The sequence below is a fragment of the Malaya genurostris genome, chromosome 2, assembly GCF_030247185.1.
Source record: "Malaya genurostris strain Urasoe2022 chromosome 2, Malgen_1.1, whole genome shotgun sequence".
In the NCBI taxonomy this organism is placed as follows: Eukaryota; Metazoa; Arthropoda; class Insecta; order Diptera; family Culicidae; genus Malaya; species Malaya genurostris.
The window spans coordinates 219,982,576-220,003,225 of NC_080571.1; the positions used below are offsets into that span (position 1 = coordinate 219,982,576).

Here is a 20,650-nt window from a genome sequence, read left to right on the forward strand (position 1 = left end):
CTAATCGAATAATTCGAAAATTCCTGTAGTAATAATCGAATAAACAAATAATAACCCTGACAAATGATTAAAATTTAATCGATTAGTTAGAAAATTTTACTCGAAAATTTTACTCTAAAATTCAATAATCGAGTAATCCGAAAAATCCGACATACCTACCTGCGCTCTCGATGTGTCTCCGTTCATGGATTATCATAGACTAAAGCTAGCAAACGTGCAGCAGGGTCTATTTATAGATTCGATTAATTTTTATGTTTTGAGTTGGGACTATTTTTCACTTTTTAAACAATTTTTGCGTTATAAAAGTGGTATTAACAACAATCGTACACCTTCTTCCATTCGTTTCGTGAAGCAATTGAAGAAAATAGTTATTAAGAAATAAAATTTGGTGGACTTCCGTTACACGGTCGTGTTGTGAAATTTTGAAAATGCACCCAGGTGAGCATAGTAAAGAAAACCGTAGTCCTACGTCAAAATCTATCTTAGAAAGGTTTAAAACAGGAGATCCCAAACTAGTTTGGGTCATGGACCTCCTCACTAAAATGAACTAAGGCCTCAGACCCCAATTCAATTTCTTGCTTGTTTAATATTGATGTAAAATACTCACCAATTTCTGCGGATGGTCAAATAAACACAACTTTTTAAGCGTAAAAATTTCAAATAACAAGTTATATCAAACAATAGGGGGTCGATTTCTAGACCTCGTCGACCCCCGCAAAAAGAATATCGACCACTTTGGGAACCGCTGGCTTTAAGCCAAATGTATTTATGATAAGTTTATAAAGGCAAGGAAAGTTTTCATGGAATCATTAGTTGTAAATATGATGTTTATAGTTGACAATTCAATTCTTTTGAGATGTATAAGAAAGACAATAAAAGTGAGCATTTCAAAGCTTAATGGGTGTTATGATCATAAGTTTGTCAAACAAGATTCGAATCATGCCCAGTGCGGTAAAATTTCATTTTCAATCGAATAATATAAGATGAAAATGAAATTTATGGCCACTGACCGTCAGCATATCCTTACTAATTCATTTGACTTTTGCTGTCATTTTCAAGTGAAGCTCCCGGAATTCATCATCTGTTGAATAATCGTACCTAGTCGTTTGACGTTTTGCTTGCTCAGTTTCGAGTGCCAAGTAGTGTAGCTCCTTTATTGCCATCGCTCTTGGTAGTAAGCAAATTCGAACGAATAGAATTTTAAATGGATTAAAGTATGAAAAATGAAAACTGAAGGAGGAAACATTTAATTTATGTGTATTCTGTGATTGATATTTCAGTTATCTGCTTGGTCTTTCATCTATTTTCTTGAGCCAATTCGAATGTTTACATGAACCTTATTTCAAGGTCGCTCTCACACTATTGAAAGAGATATTTTGTTACTTCAAGAGATCAACTGACGGTGGTTAAACTGAGCCTCGATTGAAGAGAAACGAGTGATGAACTGAATGCTGCCCGTTCGGGCCGTCAGCAAACATTGTGTGTGTCAGAGAATGATGTTTACTGCATTAGAGAGATCGTCAATGTGTTCCACATTCAGTTTCAATTGAATTCAATGAAGTTTTACTGCACTGATCTTGCCTGTATTCCAAGTTGCTAGTCTTGTTTCGATGCCACTTTAACAACCGAGAATCGACAAACGTTCTTCGAATGTTTTTATTACATTTATAACAGTTAGTTTTGCTACATTAATCAATTTCGACTACTTTGCGTGCGAGTAGCGTAGATTTTCGCGATGGGAGAGCAAAATGTAAACACCCGTTGCTACTCTTACTTCGATGCCCGTGACTGACTGTTGAAACAACTCAAGATTCTATCCAAGATTTCACATGCAAACTGGGAATGCCGTCTACAACCGTGCATCGAATAAAAAAACTACCAGGACTGTTAAGTTACAAAAATGTAATAACTCCAAATCGCGCGATAAGTATGGAATTTTACGTTTTTAGTAATTGTCTCGAACATAGTAGACACTGAAAATAATTGTGAAAAAAGTTATGTACAAAATATGAATCTTAAGTGATTTCAAACGAAATTGCTTCATATATCCGAAACTTTTTGCGTTAGACCTATAGCTTCTTCGGCAAAGTTTTTTCTCGTTAGAAATTCTAAAACTTTGTAGAAGACATCGTTTTTCTATCTCTTAGGGCATTGAATAAGGCAAGTAGTGTTCTAGTTCTAGATGCATAATTTATGTCAGTTACAAAATATAAATCTGAATTTTGTAACAAGAAAAACTGGCAGCCCCAGCAGTGTTTTACTCGTGTTTCAAATATACAGAAAATTAAACGGCATCGTTTCAAATTTGACAGAAGAACTGGTCGAATAAATAAAACTAGAACAACTTGCTGGGGATACGTTTGTTCTAGTTTCTGCTCTTTTATAATTTTTCCTATAGAACTTCTAGCTGCTGAATTTGCTCTTAAGGGAAAAAAGTTGTTGAAACGAACTTTTATCGTAGTAGGCTTTGTACATTTTTTATTGTGGTCAAATCACGAGGTGTATTTTTGTGAATGAGTTCTCCAAAGGAACTATGTATATCGGATCAACGGTTTAGCAGCTAGAGAATTAAGTTCACGTTTTTCTCGATTCAAATCACTGTGCGCTGGTCTAACAAACCAGTTGTCGTATGTTCGAGCCCCGACCTGGAAGGATTCTTAGTGTCTGTAGGATGCATAGTACTAGCCATGCAATGATTCTGTACACTAAGAATCGGCTGCGAAGTCTGTTGAAACAGAAACACCAAATTCCACAAAAGGAATGTAATGCCAAGACTTTGCTACAGTAGTATAAGAGAGTCATTTGTCGTTCAACATCGAACAATCTACAATGACAGTTTGTGATTTTATTCTTTAAGACGTAAAATCACTGGTCATAAAATCCAAACATTCATATTCAAAACAATAAATTCCCGAACAGATCAAGAACCGCCTGACCTCATGCAAGAAGATCCCATGATCAGCGATGGAATTTTCCGCTCTCAACACATCCGCCCGAGAGTGATCCAGCTCCTTTTACACATCACCAAAAAACCTGCTTCCATTCAGCTGTGTACCAATATTTAAACAATACACTTAAAACGCACCATTTCCAAATCGACCATAAAAGAATTCATTTTTACCATTTTTCACTGTTTTCAACATCCTCGATCGTCATAGGTCAGTAACACTTGTCGTTTTTTTTCTTCTCTTCTTCATCATGGGAATGGGAATATGCTGCGTGAAGTGGATCCGCACACCTCCCGGGAGGAAGATGAAGTCAAGACCGAAGCAGCAGCTCATCATTTTAAAATTCAAAGCTCGTTCTAACCATTCATGAGGTTCATCACCATGTCGAACCGAGCGGAGCAACCAAACGGCAGAGAAGAAATCTCCACGAAGAAGCCACTACAATAGGAATAGTACATATTTGTCTGTTATACCTTCCCGACTTATCCCATTGCTGTTTGAGACCAACCAGAGAGAGAGAAAGAGAGAGAGACTCCGGAAGCGCCGTTGAAAATTAACATACCAATAAATCTCTTCTCATTACTTCATTATCTTTTCCCACTTTGTACGTGCTTCACCGATTTACCGAGATTTTTAAGTCCGAAAAAGTTGCGTGGTGCGCATCAAATATGTATTCAAAAAGTTCTCGATTGTACTCTCGGAGTACGTTCGTCATACTGGCAAAACTCATCTCCGGTGGAAAGAAAAAAATATATATAAAATTTCAACCAAAACAATACATCTCAATTACTGAGTTATTATTAACATTAATTATGAGCTACCTCTCTCGTTCTCGTTCTGTGTACGGGCCCACTACTTCCACTACTTGCCTCAATAAAGATGACGAAGACGACGACGATGGAGGCGGTAAGACCGACAACAACAACAACAACAACGCCGATGATCATCCCGGGGCCAGGTGAGCTAAGCGCATATCATCGCCAAGTGAAGCATGCTGGTAGTGGTGGTTTATGGCACAATAATGGTGGGCCCCCTTCTAGTGTTACCCAGGCCGACATCCAATTGGCGGGCCTGTCATACGCATCCGACCGCCGGTTGTTATAACCTGTAAGCCACGGCTTCATTGGGACCCCGACCGATGCTGGCGCGTAGGATGGATTCTCCTCTCTTCGAAACACACACACACGGGGTATTAATTTTCATTCAGGACAAGATGAGGGTCGTACAGGCTCTGCCTGCACATTGTTCTCCGAAAACCGTCCGACGTGAAGTTGAGTGAGGCCCACACGGATTGAATTGTCCTCACGTTGTGTGAATGGATGACACATGACACATTGCGACCGGAATGGGCCTCATCATGGACGCGACGCGGTGGGCGGTTTAGTTAGTGCGGTTCCTTCGAGGCTAAACAAATGCTGGTGTCTGGCGGGGATCGATCTTGTCGTACTGATTGGCAGAGTGATGTTTCAAGTGGGGAATATTCTACCGGATATCATAACCAACCAATAGGGAATTAGTAGAGATCATTGGACGGTCGATTTACAGGATACTGTTGAATAAATAAACACTCTAAAATGGATAAGCAAAAACACTTGTCCGTTCTAACGTGAAGAACGATTATACATACATAGTCGAACTGACATGCAAAATTGCAACGCCCTTTATTTTATCTCAAGATATATCTATTCTTATTAATATCGCAGTATCTTACAAAGTTATAGGCAGCTATAAGCAGAATTTCTACGCCACTTATGATGGCCTATGTCAACTTATTGCATCAGCCGCCATTGCCGGCATTACCATGTGCCAGAGGAAACATGTCGAAACAAGAAAATTCGCGATTCAACCAAGCGCCGCGATTGAGTATATATCAAAACAAACAAAAACATTCATACCAAATGCTGATAAATAGTTCAGATGGACTTCGCACAGTGCGCTTATTTATGGTTCTATACAAACCTTTTCCGTTTAAGGGCCAGCAAAAATACAAATAGTTGTTGAACAATGTGTTACAAACAATTTTATAGGATCAGTTTATGGTAGGCCCGGGTCCTACGGGTAATAGTTAGGTTTCAACAAGTTAAGTGTGGAAAGTACACAGTTAGAAAGAAACCTGTAAAATTCGGTAGAACCAGCTGTACCAAATGGCATCCATCAAGATTGCGATTGAGCCAAGAATCATGAGATTCCAAAGAGCATTCATGTATCCATTGAGTTACAGAAACATATATCTGCTAGTCAGGCAAATGGTACATATAAATTCAAACAGTTGTATACTAGTTAGACGTGTGAAAGTGTGTGAAAAGTGAAAATTACGTTCTAAACATGTAAATTTCAATCAGTCTCATCGTAAAATAAAGTTAATAGACAGAGAAACGAATTTTATCTATTTTTAAGTTTACGCTGCATAGAAAATTGATGGGAAACTAACTTAATATGTGAATAAATTTTCGGAAATTTTGTGTTACATTTAAAGGAAAATTATGGCTCATACAGATTTTCTTCTTCCGAGGGGCACTTATAAATTTTACCATTTCGATGAAAACGAAACAGAATGGCTTCATGTATTCCAGCATATTTTCACATTTAATTCCGCAAAAAATATCTAAATATTTCATGATTTTAGAAATTTTAAAAGATTTCTTAGCCGAACTGTTATGCCTGAAGTAAACGTGAAGTGCAAGGAGGCCAAGACGTAAAATACGGTTGATAGACAGAAAAACACATTTTGTTCATTTTAAAGCTTATGCCACACGGAAATTTATATGACATTAAATGAAAAAATATATCAGATAAAGATTTCCGTCTTTAATGTTTAAGTATAATTTGAAAGTCGATTATTTTTATTTATTTTTAAATTACATCAGACCTGGACATTTCATGCATTTCTAAAAAAAATTCTTTAGTTTTCCGGTTTTATTTTTCACGTGGATTTCCGAAGTTACGCGGTGTTTTTGCGCGGTTTAAAATTCCAAATAAATGACTTTATATCCCTAGTTACTGGTTCTCGTCGACAAGGCTACGCAAACCATAAACAGCTTTTATCAGTATCCAACGGAAAAGCAGACTGGAAAAAGACTGAATAATAGAATTTTAGAAACTAACTTCTGGTGAAAATATTATCACAGGAACGGGACTCGAAACTACACGGTGAGATGCTAGATGCTTATCGACTCAAATAACAGGGTTTTTTTCAGAAGGTTTTTTTTAATAGCGATTACTCTATTGTCTGAAAATTGTTTTGACAGTGTAAAGCGACGTTCCTACTAAGTATTGTTCGGCAAATCATCATGAATAGATTAACTTCAGAACAACGCTTCCAAATCGTGGAAATTTTGTTTTCAAAATCAGTGTTCAATTAAAACTGTTTATAGCGCAAAACTTTCTTCATTGATGAGACGTATTTTTGGTTGAATGTCTACGTCAACAAGCAAAATTGCCGTATTTTAAGCAAAGATAATCCACATGCCGTTCAAGATTTAGCATCCCGATAAATGTACTGTTTGGTGCGGTCTATGGGGGGGATCTATGGGAGAGGAGGAATCATAGGTACTTATTTCTTTACAAATGACCGATTCATATGCCCGAAATATTTATTTGAATGTTGAATACCAAGAAATAATCCACCAAATAAAAAAAATGACCCGTTTCACAATTTGACATGTGTTTCATTAAAATTCCAAATCAGCAAGCGCTAACAAAACACCCTTTAGTTGAAGTCGGGGCTAAAATTAATAGATAAAAATTGCATTTTAAAATAAATACTTTTGTAGTAATTATGAAAGTTAGTAGTAATGTAAACTATAATTTGGGGAGATTTTTGTTGATAAATCAAAGCAAATTACCATCTTGGATATCCCATCTCCCATCTGAATTCGTGCGCTATTCCTCGATTCCTTCACTCGAAATTAACTCAAAAATGTTGAACTCAAAATCTAAGTAAATTTTTAGAATACTTTTTATCAATTATAGATAAATGAGAGTAACAAGATGGTGATTTGCTTTGATTTTCCTCAAAATTTCACCAAATCATTTGCATTTTGTGCCAAATCGCATTGACAACACCGTCACAGGTCTGTATCAAACTTTCTGAATACGAGAACGACGGACCTTTTTTCATCGATTTTATTCAAATGGATATAATCGAAATATTAAAAATTCTTCAAGAAAGTGTAGTATTTATGAAATCGAATTGAAATTATACAGAAAAAAACATGGACTTTCAGCAGAACAACTGTCACTGAGAAAGATAGCAAAAATGGAAGGAGTAAGTGAAATGCAATCAGGAAGTTCGGTGAGGATAACACCTTTGAGGATAAATCGAAAACGGGTCGAAAAAAAGGTACTGCTAACCCTCAGTTGGATAAACGTATACTAAAGGCGTTCGAGCAAAAGAAGGAGGTTTCAGTTCGGGATGTGGCCAAAAAAGTGGGCACTTCGAGGAGTTTTTCTAGATACGTGGAAAAACTCGTTCCTTATACCAATTTTAAAAATAAGAAAAAGCAGACAGGTTGTATACAACAAGCATTCAGAAGCTGTCGATTTCACAATGACAAAAACCAAAAAAAAAACAATATTTCAATTCTATTCGGTAAGCTAATTATAATTATCTAACTTATATTAAATAATACATTTTTAGTGATCTATTTAGAATTATTTACTAATTTGAGACGATTATTGTAATTAATCCTATTGTCTACTCTTGATTGACGACAAATAAATAATTCAACAAGAAACCCAAAACTCGTACCATGAAACTACGAAAAACTTTTACACTCATTTCAGTGCCAAAAAGTGAACATTCATAGATATATAAAAGTTTTGGTATTCTTACGAGCCCCATGCTTCTCTCACACAAGTCATACACAAAAAGTGCACCCGTGTGTGTACACTTCAGGTTTTTGCACTTGTATGAACACTCACCGTGTTTTAATACAATCTTCTTATATATGAACACTAGCGGACCCCTGAACACTTCGTAGCGCAATAATATGATGTAGAAAATCAAAACTACTTATCAATTTTAATGATTATTGAAGAAAAATATCATTATAATGCTATATGATAGTGGCCCCAACCTTTTTATATCGCGGACAACAGGACAAAATATATAAAACCGATGGTTTGCCGAAACGCAAACAGGCAGCGTACAATTTACCATCCGAAAAAAAAAATCTCAATTCACGCTACAGACTCATAACGATTATTGACGCTAATAGAAAAGTTGAACGATAAGAACATGACAATTGAACTGGCATAGCAGTGTGCATTATTGGAATGCGTGGAATGAAAACTTTTTCTTCTTCTAATTTGCCATTTCAAATTGTTTTTTTTTTCATAAATACGTTTATTTCTTAAGGCAGTTTACATAAGTTTTTCTTCGCCGTAGATTTCAAATTGTTGTCTCGACAATATTTGCGATTAACTTTTGAGCTTTTAACTTTTTTCTGTATTTGTTCCTCTATTGTCTGCACTTTATTTTGTACTTTGTGTGCTTGTTTCTGTAATTTGTGTGTTTGTTCCTGTACTTTCTGTGCTTGTTTCAGAATTTTTTCCAGTACGTTCTATACGTGTGCAGGTATTTTCTGTATTTGGCCCTGTAACTTCTGTACTTATATCTGTACCATCTGCACATTCTGTACCTTTTTCTGCACTCAAATGGGCCAGTACTTCCTATACTTGTTTCCTTCATTTATGCACTTGGTTTTGTACTTTCTGCACTTGTTCCTGTAATTTCTTTATTTTTTCCTGAAGTTAGCTTCTGTACTTGTTCCTTTTATTTCTGTACCTGTAGCTGTCCCTGTGAATTTCTCAGGTACACACGTACACTTAGCACTTTAAAGCAGTTTTTTCCTGCTTTTAAAAGTCCCAAATGATTCAAGCAAAATACAACAAAATCAGTTTGACGGTTTATGAGCAAGAGAGTGAATCATTCGAATAGGTAAAATATGTCGATGAGTTTCCAAATCTCGGTTCAATCGATGTAATTGGAAAATTACTTTTACTTAATTCAAAGTACAAAATGTGTAAAAATAATACAAAATTCAGAATCAATTCACTTTTGCTCGGTATGACTACCTTTTGCCTTGACTATGGCCTTGAGACGGTCAAAAAACGAATCGCAAGCTGCCCGAATGTGACTTGCAGGTATTTTGGCCCACTCGCGGACAATAACTTTTTTCAGGGCCTCGAGACTGGTGTATCTTTTAGTTCGAACTTTGCTCTCCAAAATGGCCCAAAGAGAATAATCCATTGGATTCGCATCTGGTGAATTCGAGAGCCATTGTGTGGACGTGATGAAGTTCGGAACGTTGTTTTTCAGCCATTCTTGGTTCACTCGAGCTTTGTGAGACGGTGCCGAGTCCTGCTGAAACGTCCATGGTCTGCCACTGAAATGTTTGTCTGCCCACGGCTTCAAAGCAACCTCCAGAATACTTTCCCGATAATATGTCGCATTTACCTTGACGCCAGGCTCGATGAAAACGATTGGAGAGCGCCCATCTGCGGTTACAGCGGCCCAAACCATTATCTGTTGCGGGTGCTGCCTCCTGGTGGTCAATCGATGACTCAAATTCTCGTATGAACGGTCGGTCAAGTAAACCCTATCGTTTTGAGAGTTTACGAATTGCTCAATTGGAAAAATTTTCTCGTCAGAAAATACAATGTTCGGAAATTGACCGCTTTCGGCCAAACGAAGCAACTCCTTCGCTCTCTCAAGTCTAACTTGTTGCTGCTTCGGTGTGAGATCATGCGCCTTTTGGATCTTGTAAGGCTTGACCTTCAGATCATTTTTCAGTATGCGGCGGATGCTACGGTCGGATATTTTCAGTTCTTTTGCCATTTGATTGGCACTTCGTCGAGGATTTCGTTCAAGTAGCTTCTTCACTTTTTGAACCATCTCACGTGACGTTGCAGTCTTTTGATGACCACCTCCATGACGTTTTGCGATGCTAAAGTATTATTGTAACGAGTTATGGTGCGATAAACAAAAACTTTATTCACTTTAAGGTGTTTGAGCTCACGAACAATCGCTGGTTGTGATTTTCCATCTAAATATAAAGCAATCACACTATTACGTTTTAAATCCATCACTGATTTTTTTTCGCGTTCACTTTTGGCAAAATGCTTTCTTGCGCTTGTAAACAATACAACTCCGAACTGTCATTTAGCAAATTTCTAGAGAGCTGATGCCCGTGCGTCAGCTGCGCGAGCGGTCTGAAGTTGGTTACACTTCGAGTGCGGACCCTGTAACCGAACTTGCAATTTGAAGCAGTTGACGAAATTTGGAGGTCGTTTCGAGAAAAATTTACACAAAATCTCGTCCAATATTTCCTTCAAAGGTATAGCATGGAAAATGCTTATAAAAAATTTCCTTCTAATTCGAATGGAATTGTTCCAAAAAATAGAGAGCCGAACAGTTCTGGTGTTTGAGTTAACGGTCTTAATTTGAAGTGGCAGCACACCTCAATCCTGTTGTCTCAGTGCATTATGACAGAAATAATTATATCTATCAAGAAGATAAGATTCACATTTCTGGAGTTTTAGTACAACAACGAATCATAAAAAAAACGTTATACACTTTCTTTTCTTATAGTCGTTTTATAATTTGACTTCACGGCATTGAACCCAAGTTTATATATCGGAAAATAGAACATGTGATTCGAAATAAAGAAACACGTGAATCACGTAGGCTCAGTGTAATTTTTGCACAAATCAGCTCGGTTGGCGCCAAAAGGTTTTATTAATAATCTATGCCGTTTTTCATTGAAAAACACTGGTGGCGTGGATTGCTCTGATTTTGCACTTTCGAGCAGAAATGCAACATTCTGACGATGTTTCATTGCGATTTCTGCTCGAAAGTGCAAAACCAGAGCAATCCACGCCACCAGTGTTTTTCAATGAAAAACGCCACTAGTATTCATATTTTGCTCCTTAGCGGGCAGCTGCATTGCATAACTCGATACGAGCAAAACAATCATTGGAGATCTAGCATGCATTGAATGGAAAATTTCCAATTCTAAACGATATCCCTAATTCACAGTAACAGACTTTTAAGCACCGACTGCTCAATGTTGTCCCGAGTTGGCGGCTCAATGCATAGGACGCTGGTCTTACAAGCCAGCTGTCGTCTGTTCGAGCCCCGACCTGGAAGGATTCTTAGTGTCAGTAGGATCCATAGTACTAGCCATGCAATGATTCTGTACACTAAGAATCGGCTGCGAAGTCTGTTGAAACAGAAAGGCCAAATTCCACCACAGGAATGTAATGCCAAGACTTTGCTTTGCTTTGCTGCTCAACGTCAACAAAAACTGATTGAAGTCAATTGAAAACCTATTCTTAGCACGTACTCACTCATCCCAATCAATCAAAAACAGTTTTGCTAAAAAATAAAAAATTAACACTACTTCCATACGGCATAATTTGTTTTGTACTTTTGGCATGTCAGGATAGCGGATTGTGTTGAACCGTGAGGTGGCATTAGCAGCTCAACATAACCTGCTAATGCAGTGATGAGCTGAATGCGAAATGTAAATCAAATTGAAATCGATATCAGTTTCAAAAAATCGCAGATATACCCTTTCCTCATATTGACCATTCTACATCGATGAGAAAATATTTCGTCTTATTCAAACCTACTTCTATATGAGAGTCTCGGATTGGCGGCTCAATGCACAGGGCACTGGTCTTACAAACCAGTATGTCGTATGTTCGATCCCCGACCTGGAAGGATTCGTAGTGTCAGTAGAATCGTAGCACCAGCCATGCAATGGTTCTGTACACTCTGAATCAACTGCGAAGTCTGTTGAAACCAGAAGGTCAAATTTCACTACAGGAATGTAATACCAAGGCTTTACTTTCTATATGAGAGTCAGATACTAAACCCAACACTAATCCGAACCGAATACAAGCACGTCTCGAGATCATCGCTATGTTCAAACTCATGTACAAAAGAGTCACGGATGAGAAAAATGTTCTTTCCCTATGTGCGTGGAGTTGGGAATCGAACCCAGGCAGACTGCGTGGAAGACTTCGACTTACCCATCACGCTATAACTGTTTCATTTATGAATGTTGCTTCCTAAGTAGAGTTTGAGTTTCACGTTCGCTTGATGGTTTAATATGTATTTCTAAGGGGTAGAGTAGATCAATACGAACTATTATGCACAGGCAAGTCGAAAGCGAAACGTGAAAAAAAAATAAATTATAAGCTAACTCCTATAACAATGAAGTGTTACCATAACATCAATGGACGAACACGCACTGACAGTAACCATTACATCATGCTGTTAGTGTTTCTCCTACTGGAAACAAGAATTACCAAGCAGTGCACAGTGTCTGCCTGCCGTGCTCCTGATTCCATTCTAGGAATTGAGTAATTGTATGTTTTGACATTCATCCAAATATCCTTTCAACTGATTATCGAGAGACGGGCGCTGCCGGATCCTTTCAACTGGTGTAAAAACTCGAGTTTCTTTATATCAGTAGGTCCTAGAACGAAGCACTTGAAGGAATGATTGTGCTCGACAAGATGAACCATTCTCATCCGCGCCACACTGGGTGAGGGAGGGGGGATGGAGCGGCGGTTAGGCGCTCTCGTACATCCTCAAACGTGGTTGAGCGTGGTACAACGTGACAGTGTGAAGTGAGTGCAAAACTAAATATTTGTTCAAAATCTTAGAATCCCTCTTTGTCGTCGCCAGCAGAATATAGTTTTCCCTGTGAGGAGCCGACAAAACACACGAGGAATTATGAAACGAGACTGTGAGTTTACTTCTCAGTGCTGTTTTCAAGTTTCAGTTTGAATTCTCGTTCGTTCCACATGGAATAGAACAACAATCGGTTTGCAGTCTGCTTAGTTTCAACCGAAAAAAAATTCAATTGCTTCGTGGTTTTTGCACGGAACATATCAAAAAATTCTTCAATTTTTGAGTCATTTGCTTTGCGAATCAGATACACGTGTTGGGATGAAGCTTGAGCCCAAATCGATTGCGTTTTGATAAAGATTCAAATTTTTCCCTTGGATAGCAAAATGCGTCAGTTTTCTGAACGGTCCACGAATATACATCGCGTCATTCTCGTGTGACGATTTGACATGGAGAAGAGCTAGCACGAAGATGGACTGAAGAATGTGACCAACCTTATCAACGGTATCCAGTCGCAGAAACGGAGAACCAGGTAGCCGTACATCCAGTCATAGGACCTAGCGAGAGCACCGAAAACTGTCAACTTTCCTGAAGGGATGATAATGAATAAATACCAAAAAAGAAGCGGAAAACTATGCAAAAACAAAATAAACAAAAAGCAGTAGAAATGAATTCAAGTGCTCGAACCATTCTTTTGTGATGGGTTTAACCTTCAGCATCATTCGTCCGAAAGTCGAGATAAATTACTCAAACTGAGGCATTTTGTTTGAAATTCATTTTGTGGGGGATCATCCATAAATCATCTCTCTTGTTGCCGACCATGGATAATAATGACGCCATTTGTCCTGTTAGAACGATAAGAATATGTTATGACTTTTTCGTATGAAGTAAGGATAAACATTGTTTAAAATTTCAAGTTTTAACCGCAGCCGTAGCTCTGATATATTTCTTAATTTAGCAATAGATTGTTAGATTAACCTTCACAAACTTAAGCTCAAATGTAATAAATTGTAACATTACATTCATGTCGATTGCACCTCGACTGCACTGATTCGAAAAGAGCTTACTGTCGGGATGACAAAATGATAACTAGAACAATCAAGTATAGTGAACAATGGGACGGTTTCGAGAAGAGCAAACCTGATAGATAAAAGGCACTAGTGTACTTCCGCGTTCAAGGTCAATCGTTAGTCAGTACACAGAAAGAAATAATGAACTTTACACGACATGTAAATCAATAGTAACATGGAACAGACATGGGTTGAATTTTGAAAATTTGATTGGAAACCATAATCGATGTCAAATTAAATTGAATTATCTATCTATCAACGCTATCTTTCAATCAACGCTTAGTTTTGCGATTAAACTAAATTGAAACGTACAGAATTGTAAAGTAATTTTATATTTAATTGCTTGCTAAACACCGAAAAAAATTATAAATTTTACAGGTGACATAATTCTACAAACGATACAATTAATAACTACTTAACTTATCACATGACGTAATATTCCACTCGAACAGAATTGTACTTGGCTTCCAAGTGCCACTGTATGGACTTATATGTATCAATTATTCAATGAACAAATATGAGCTCAGTGGTTCAGTCGAGTAACCGATGTGCTTGTAATTTAATGTTTCTCGGTTCAAGTCGCGCTGCTGCTATCGATCTTTTGTTTTTTATTTCATTCGAATTTCAGCCCTGTAATTTTCAAATCACACAATTTTACATGTTCTTGAATATAAATTTGTGTGAAATACGATGCTCCATTTATATACATCTTATAAGATGCAAAAGCATAAGATTTTTTCGAACAGTGCAAATATGTACACGAAAATAGATGTATATTCAGAAAATAGCGTGAAATGCGAATCAAAAGACTGTCCCAGAAAGTATGGACGCACTTTGATTTCGCTGTAAATAATTCACAAGTGTTAGATATTCAAATTTTATTCGATATACTGATAATATTAGACTACAACAACAGAATATTATTCTCAATATTTGCTACTTAGCCATTGTAGACTAGCTGGCGCACCTTCTTGCGAACGTTCCTTACTAAATTAGGTACAGACTTTTTGGTGACAAGTTTTGACACTTTTTTCCAATCTTTTTCGAACTGTTGAATGGTTTCGGCTGCCGAGACATGTTTCCTAAGATGTGCCTTCGTTAATGCACAAAATTCCTCAATTGGTCGAAGTTGTGGGCAATTTAGTGGATTCATGTCTTTTGTTTCGTCCCAAAAGACATGAATCCACTGACATTTTTGGTAGTATACCATTCTACCGTTGATTACGAGTAGTGGCAAGAAGCAAGATCTGGCCAGAGAACAACAGGATCCTTGTGGCGTCGAATCATGGGTAGAAGCCGTTTTTGTAAACATTCCTTGATATATATTTCGCTGTTCATTGAAGCAGTGGTGATGAAGAGTTTCGAAATCTTACCGCAGCTACAAATTGCTTGCCATACCATAGCTTTCTTATCAAATTTTTCGACTTCAATCGATGTCTCGGACTGGTTTAACATTTGCCCTTCGCGAACCGTATAATATTGTGGTCCCGGCAAGGATTTGTAATCTAGTTTCACGTAATGATTATGCAGTTCAAATTTCCAGCAAGAATCGTATTGTACAGCTTTCGAACCCTCGGCCTGATTGATGCTTCTTGTTTCGGACTACGTTTTGGTTTTTTCTGCTTCTTATAGGTTCGAAGATTCAAACGTTCTTTGGCACGAAGAACATCTGACTTCGAAGTGCCCACTTTTTTGGCCACATCCCGAACTGAAACCTCCTTCGTTTGCTCGAACGCCTTCAGTATACGTTTATCCAACTGAGGGTTAGCAGGACCTTTTTTCGGCCCGATTTCGGTTTATCCTCAAAAGTGTTATCCTCACCGAACTTCCTGATTGCATTTCACACGGCTTTTTCACTTACTCCTTCCATTTTTGCTATCTTTCTCAGTGACAGTCCGCGTCCTGTGCACCATTTGTACACAAATTTTCGACGTTGTTCTGATGAAAGTCCACGCATTTCGAAACAAACTAATGAAAACGAATAAACAACTGCACAAGTGGTAAAAGAAGAGTGTAAACAACAGGACTCAGTCATAAAAATTAACAGATTCTGAACCATTGCGAAATGGCAGCAGTTTTTGGTTGCATCCATACTTTCTGGGACAGTCTTTATGTACATCTCATAACATGTAAAATCACAAGATTGTTTCGAACATTCTAAATATGTCCCTGAAAATAGATGTAAATTCACAAAATAGCGTCATCTTTGTACCATTCGCAGCATTCGTCTTTCGGTTCATGAAATAGAAGTGGTTTTTCAAGAAGCAAATTCACCTAAATCTGAAAAAGGTGCACGCAAATCAGGTCAACAGAACTTATAACATAATACAAATGGAATTCTTTTCTGGTCGCGAGGTAGATTAATTCTCAAAAAAATACAGCGATATACACTATATGGAGCATGAAAATGACAAGAACACTGAAGTCATAGACTCGCATAGAAAAACCGCTTCTTAATCCACCTAGTGGTGTGAAAATACCTTTCTCTTGTCATTCAAACAGTCTCAAATAAACATTTTTTTCATTGATACAACTTCTTACGCGAATTTGAGCTGACTATTGACACAAATTCATTTAGATTGATGCAGAGAGTTCGCAAAAGCGAGCATCAGCAGTTACGTCGAATAATTGGAAACTTCTCCGAAATCAAAAGTATCAATAATACACTGAGGTCTTTTTTACGCGGAAGATACGTACCGCGTAAAAAAACGCGCAAAAAAACGCATAATTTCGGAAATCGGCGTAACTTTGGAAATCCGTGAAAAAATAAATCGCCTGACTTCAGAAATCCGCGTAAAAAAATCGAATAACTTTGGATATCCGCGTGGAAAAAAACCGCAAAACTGAAGAAATTTTATAAATGTCAAATGTTTTATACATGCATAAAACACCCAGATCTAGTGTAATCTCGTTTTTTTTAAATCAACTTTTGAGATTTCTAAAATCCCGTTTTTTAATGCTAAATGTCTAAGAAATGCATGAAACATCGCGATTTGGTGTAATCTCAAAAAATATTTCTTACAAAAGTGTCATTGAGTTGACTTAAGAAAAAATTTCGGGATAACACCAGATCTAGACATTTCATGAATTTCCAAGACAAAACAAGCTTTGAAAATTCGCGTCAAAAACCGCGTAACTTTGGAAGTTCGCGTGAAAAAACCGCGCAACTTCGTAATTCCGCGTGAAAAAGCACGCACAAAAAAAACCGCGTAAAAAAGACTTGAACTTGAAATCATTAATCACTCTTGTCGGTTACGTCACTTCTACGATTATATCTCCGGAAGCGGTTGTGTCAGTTATATGATCTTCTTGTTTAATCCACAATCAGTACCGTACGAACCAAAACTTGTTGAAATCGGTTCAAGATTCAAGATCTTCAAGATTAAAAGATAAAATGCGTTTTGTCGATTACGTCACATAGATTTATGACCGGAAGGTCATCATACCTCCGGAGCTAGAAATGGTAGTCATTCGATCTTCGGACTCTCCGCAACTCGGAACTAGCTTCCAAATAAGCCTAGTCTTATTAAAATCCGATCTGCAATCTCCGATGAAAATTAACGGAAGAAAAAAATGCGTTATGTCAGCTACGTCATTTATGAAATTGCATCTGTAAGTAACCGAAAGTAACAGCAAATCGATCTTCGAACTGGACTGACAACTCTGGAGTATTTTTCAAACGAGCCTAAGCTTGGTCGAACCGAATCAGCCGTCTCCGATAAAATTGAACGAAAAGAAAAAAAAATGCAATATTTGACCACTTCTTTCGGTACTTCTAAAACCGGAAACTGGGGACCGGTATTGCGTAGCTCGGTTCGATTGGCCATTAACTAACAAGACCTACACATTGGAATAGCCCAGCTCCGAACAGTTTTCGTTCTTTGCATGATAACTTTCATAATTTTGAAATTTGAAACTTTATTGAAAAAAAAAATTGTTATAAATTCAATATTCAACGTATTGTCTAACGCAAACCACTACTTCTTCCCATATTTCAGGCAATTCACGGACACCCTTTTTGAAAAATACGACCGGTTTGGCCGCAATCAACGAATCGATTCATTTTTTGACTTCATCTTATTTGGAGAATTGCTGGTCAGCCAGGCCATGCCTCATCGAACGGAATCAATCGGATGGAGAAACGTTTGGGCTATAAGGCGAGTGGGGTAGGACATCACATTTGAGCGTTTCTCAGTATGTTTTTTCACGGCTGTGCTACATATGGGCGAGCATTGTCGAGTTGCAAAATTACTTTGTCGTGTCTATCGATGTATTGTGACCGTCAATTGTCGTCGGTTGACTTTCCCCGTGATCCTTTCAATCGGTCGCAGCAGCTCATAATAAACCATGCCCAGCCATTGCCGTTTCAACCTTCCGAGCGAACGGACGTGCTTTGTGTTTACTGCGAAAAAAACCAGTGCCGTGTGTGATAACGTGACCGGACGATCAAAACTAGATTATATCGCTATTGTGTAATAGACAATAGTGCTTTTTTCTGTGAGAGGTTTTTTGTACATTATACACTGAATCAGTGCATTGTTGTGAGCGGACGATCGAAACAGTACCGTTAGCTGGTGATTGTTTGATCGATCAAGGCCAGATTTCAGTGGCCATTGTGATTATACTGTGCGGATTATATAAGTGAGTGTGCTTTTTCCTCTCGGAGGTTTTTTGCACACCCTCGAAGCGGCGATACGCCGATCGACGAGGGCTTGGCCTTGGTGGCCCCCGTTGGATTAAAAGTTAAGTACTATTATTTTGTATATTTTTTTTTCTTCTTCATTCGACCGTTCATTCCCCCCCCCCCCCCCCCCCCGAATCATTTATTTCTGCGCGGAGGTAGCTCCGCGACATGTCAAATTCGAATCCCGACCCCTCCGTTCTCGATGATCAGATGGAGACTTCTGTTGGCAGCAGTAAGTCTCGCATAAAGAGTTATCCCGATGGGCTTGCACTCTCGGCCGGGCCTTACTCGGTTTATTTCCGGACCAAGGCTAAAGAAAAAAAATTGAATGTTTTGAAAATATCGCGGGATCTGTCCTCGCGATACAATACTATAAAAAGTATTGATAAAATACGCCCAGATAAGCTCAGGGTTCTGCTCACCAGCTCAAAGCAGGCTAATGAGCTCGTTCAAAACGATCATTTTACGCGGGAGTACCGCGTCTACGTGCCAGCTCGCGAAGTAGAAATCGACGGTGTGGTCACCGATTCGAGTTTGACTTGCGAGGACGTTCTTAAGTACGGGGCGGGTTGTTTTAAAGACCCCTCACTTAAGAATGTCAAGATACTGGATTGCAAGCGATTGCATTCAGTATCGATCGCCGGGGATGGAACAAAGTCCTATCCCCAATCAGACTCTTATCGAGTGACCTTCGCCGGTTCTGCTTTGCCCAACTACATCCTCTTGGACCGGGTTCGTTTGCCTGTTCGCCTATTCGTACCCCGAGTAATGAACTGTACTAATTGCAAACAATTGGGGCATACAGCTTCTCATTGCTGCAATAAGCCCCGGTGTGCTAACTGTGGGGAGGCTCATGCGGATGGCTCTTGCGGTAAGAATGCTGAAAAGTGTCTCTACTGCAAGGAGGGTCCGCATGACCTAATGGCATGTCCTGCGTATAAGCTGCGAGGAGATCGGATGAAGCGTTCCCTGAAGGAACACTCCAAGCGTTCCTTTGCCGAGATGCTTAAGAGTGCCACCCCTCCTAAACTGACAACGAACCCATATGCCTGCTTGTCAACTGACGAGAGCGATTCTGACGACCCTTTGGAAGGTCCATCATCGGCGGTCCCTCATAGCTGTAGGAAAAGAATAAATAAATCCTCTCATAAGCTACCTAGTAAGGGTTCGAAGGTGTCTTCCGAAGGGCTTCGAAAAGTTACAGCTAACGGGAATCGGGACACAACACCGAAGCAAAAAGCTCCTGGTCTCGGAAAACTCAATTCCGAGAAAGAATTCCCACGACTTCCCGGGACTATAAAATCCCCAAGCGTCCCTGAAAATCTACCAGAGAACCAACTAGGTGCTGGACTTATCAAGTTCTCTGATGTTGTGGACTGGATTTTTACAACTTTCAATATTTCAGACCCTCTTAGAAGCATTTTAATTGCTTTCATGCCAACAGTAAAAACATATTTGAAGCAGTTGACTGCAAATTGGCCCCTTCTCTCAGCGATTGTATCCTTCGATGGCTAAATCATCCACCGAGGTCACGGATCTAATCACTGTTTTACAGTGGAATTGCAGAAGTATCATCCCAAAAATAGATTCTTTTAAATTTCTAGTAAATAATCTGAAATGTGACGCATTTGCATTGTGCGAAACTTGGCTAACTTCTGAAATATCCTTAAACTTCCACGATTTTAACATTATTCGCCTGGATCGAGATGATCCCTATGGAGGAGTACTTTTAGGGATCAAAAAGTGCTATTCTTTTTATCGAATTAACCTCCCCTCGATACCAGGTATTGAATTTGTCGCATGTCATGTTACAATCACAGGTAAGGACCTTTGTATTGCTTCCATCTACATTCCCCCTAGAGCCTTGGTTGGGCATCGGCGGCTCAGTAATATCATAGAGCTCCTTCCCGCACCGACGTTGGTTTTAGGAGACTTTAACTCACACGGTACGGGATGGGGTTGTCTTCACGACGATAACAGATCAGCTATGATCCATGATATTTGCGACAACTTCAATATGACAATCTTGAATACGGGAGAAATGACACGGATTCCTGCACCACCAGCAAGACCAAGTGCGCTGGATTTATCCCTTTGCTCGACATCGCTACGGTTGGATTGCACGTGGGAGGTAATTCCTGATCCCCACGGTAGCGACCATCTACCGATCGTAATATCAATCACCAGCGGCTCAAAACCATCGAAGACAATCAATGTTTCGTATGACCTCACACGAAATATTGATTGGAATAGCTATGCGACCGCGATATCTGAGAAACTTGAAAGAACTCAACAACTTCCTCCG

The 20,650-nt window shown here is 38.7% G+C and overlaps 2 protein-coding genes across 4 annotated transcripts in view; one reads left to right on the top strand and one right to left on the bottom strand.

Moving 5' to 3' along the window:
• LOC131427652 (protein disks lost) overlaps positions 1 to 20,650 on the bottom strand; it is an 828,850-nt gene that overhangs the window by 575,651 nt on the left and 232,549 nt on the right. The window lies entirely within an intron of this gene.
• LOC131429134 (craniofacial development protein 2-like) overlaps positions 3,761 to 20,650 on the top strand; it is a 47,610-nt gene continuing 30,720 nt past the window's right edge. The window contains exon 1 of the mRNA XM_058593181.1: positions 3,761 to 3,906. Coding sequence (XP_058449164.1) covers positions 3,761 to 3,906 — 146 coding nt within the window. The remainder of the gene's footprint in view (positions 3,907 to 20,650) is intronic.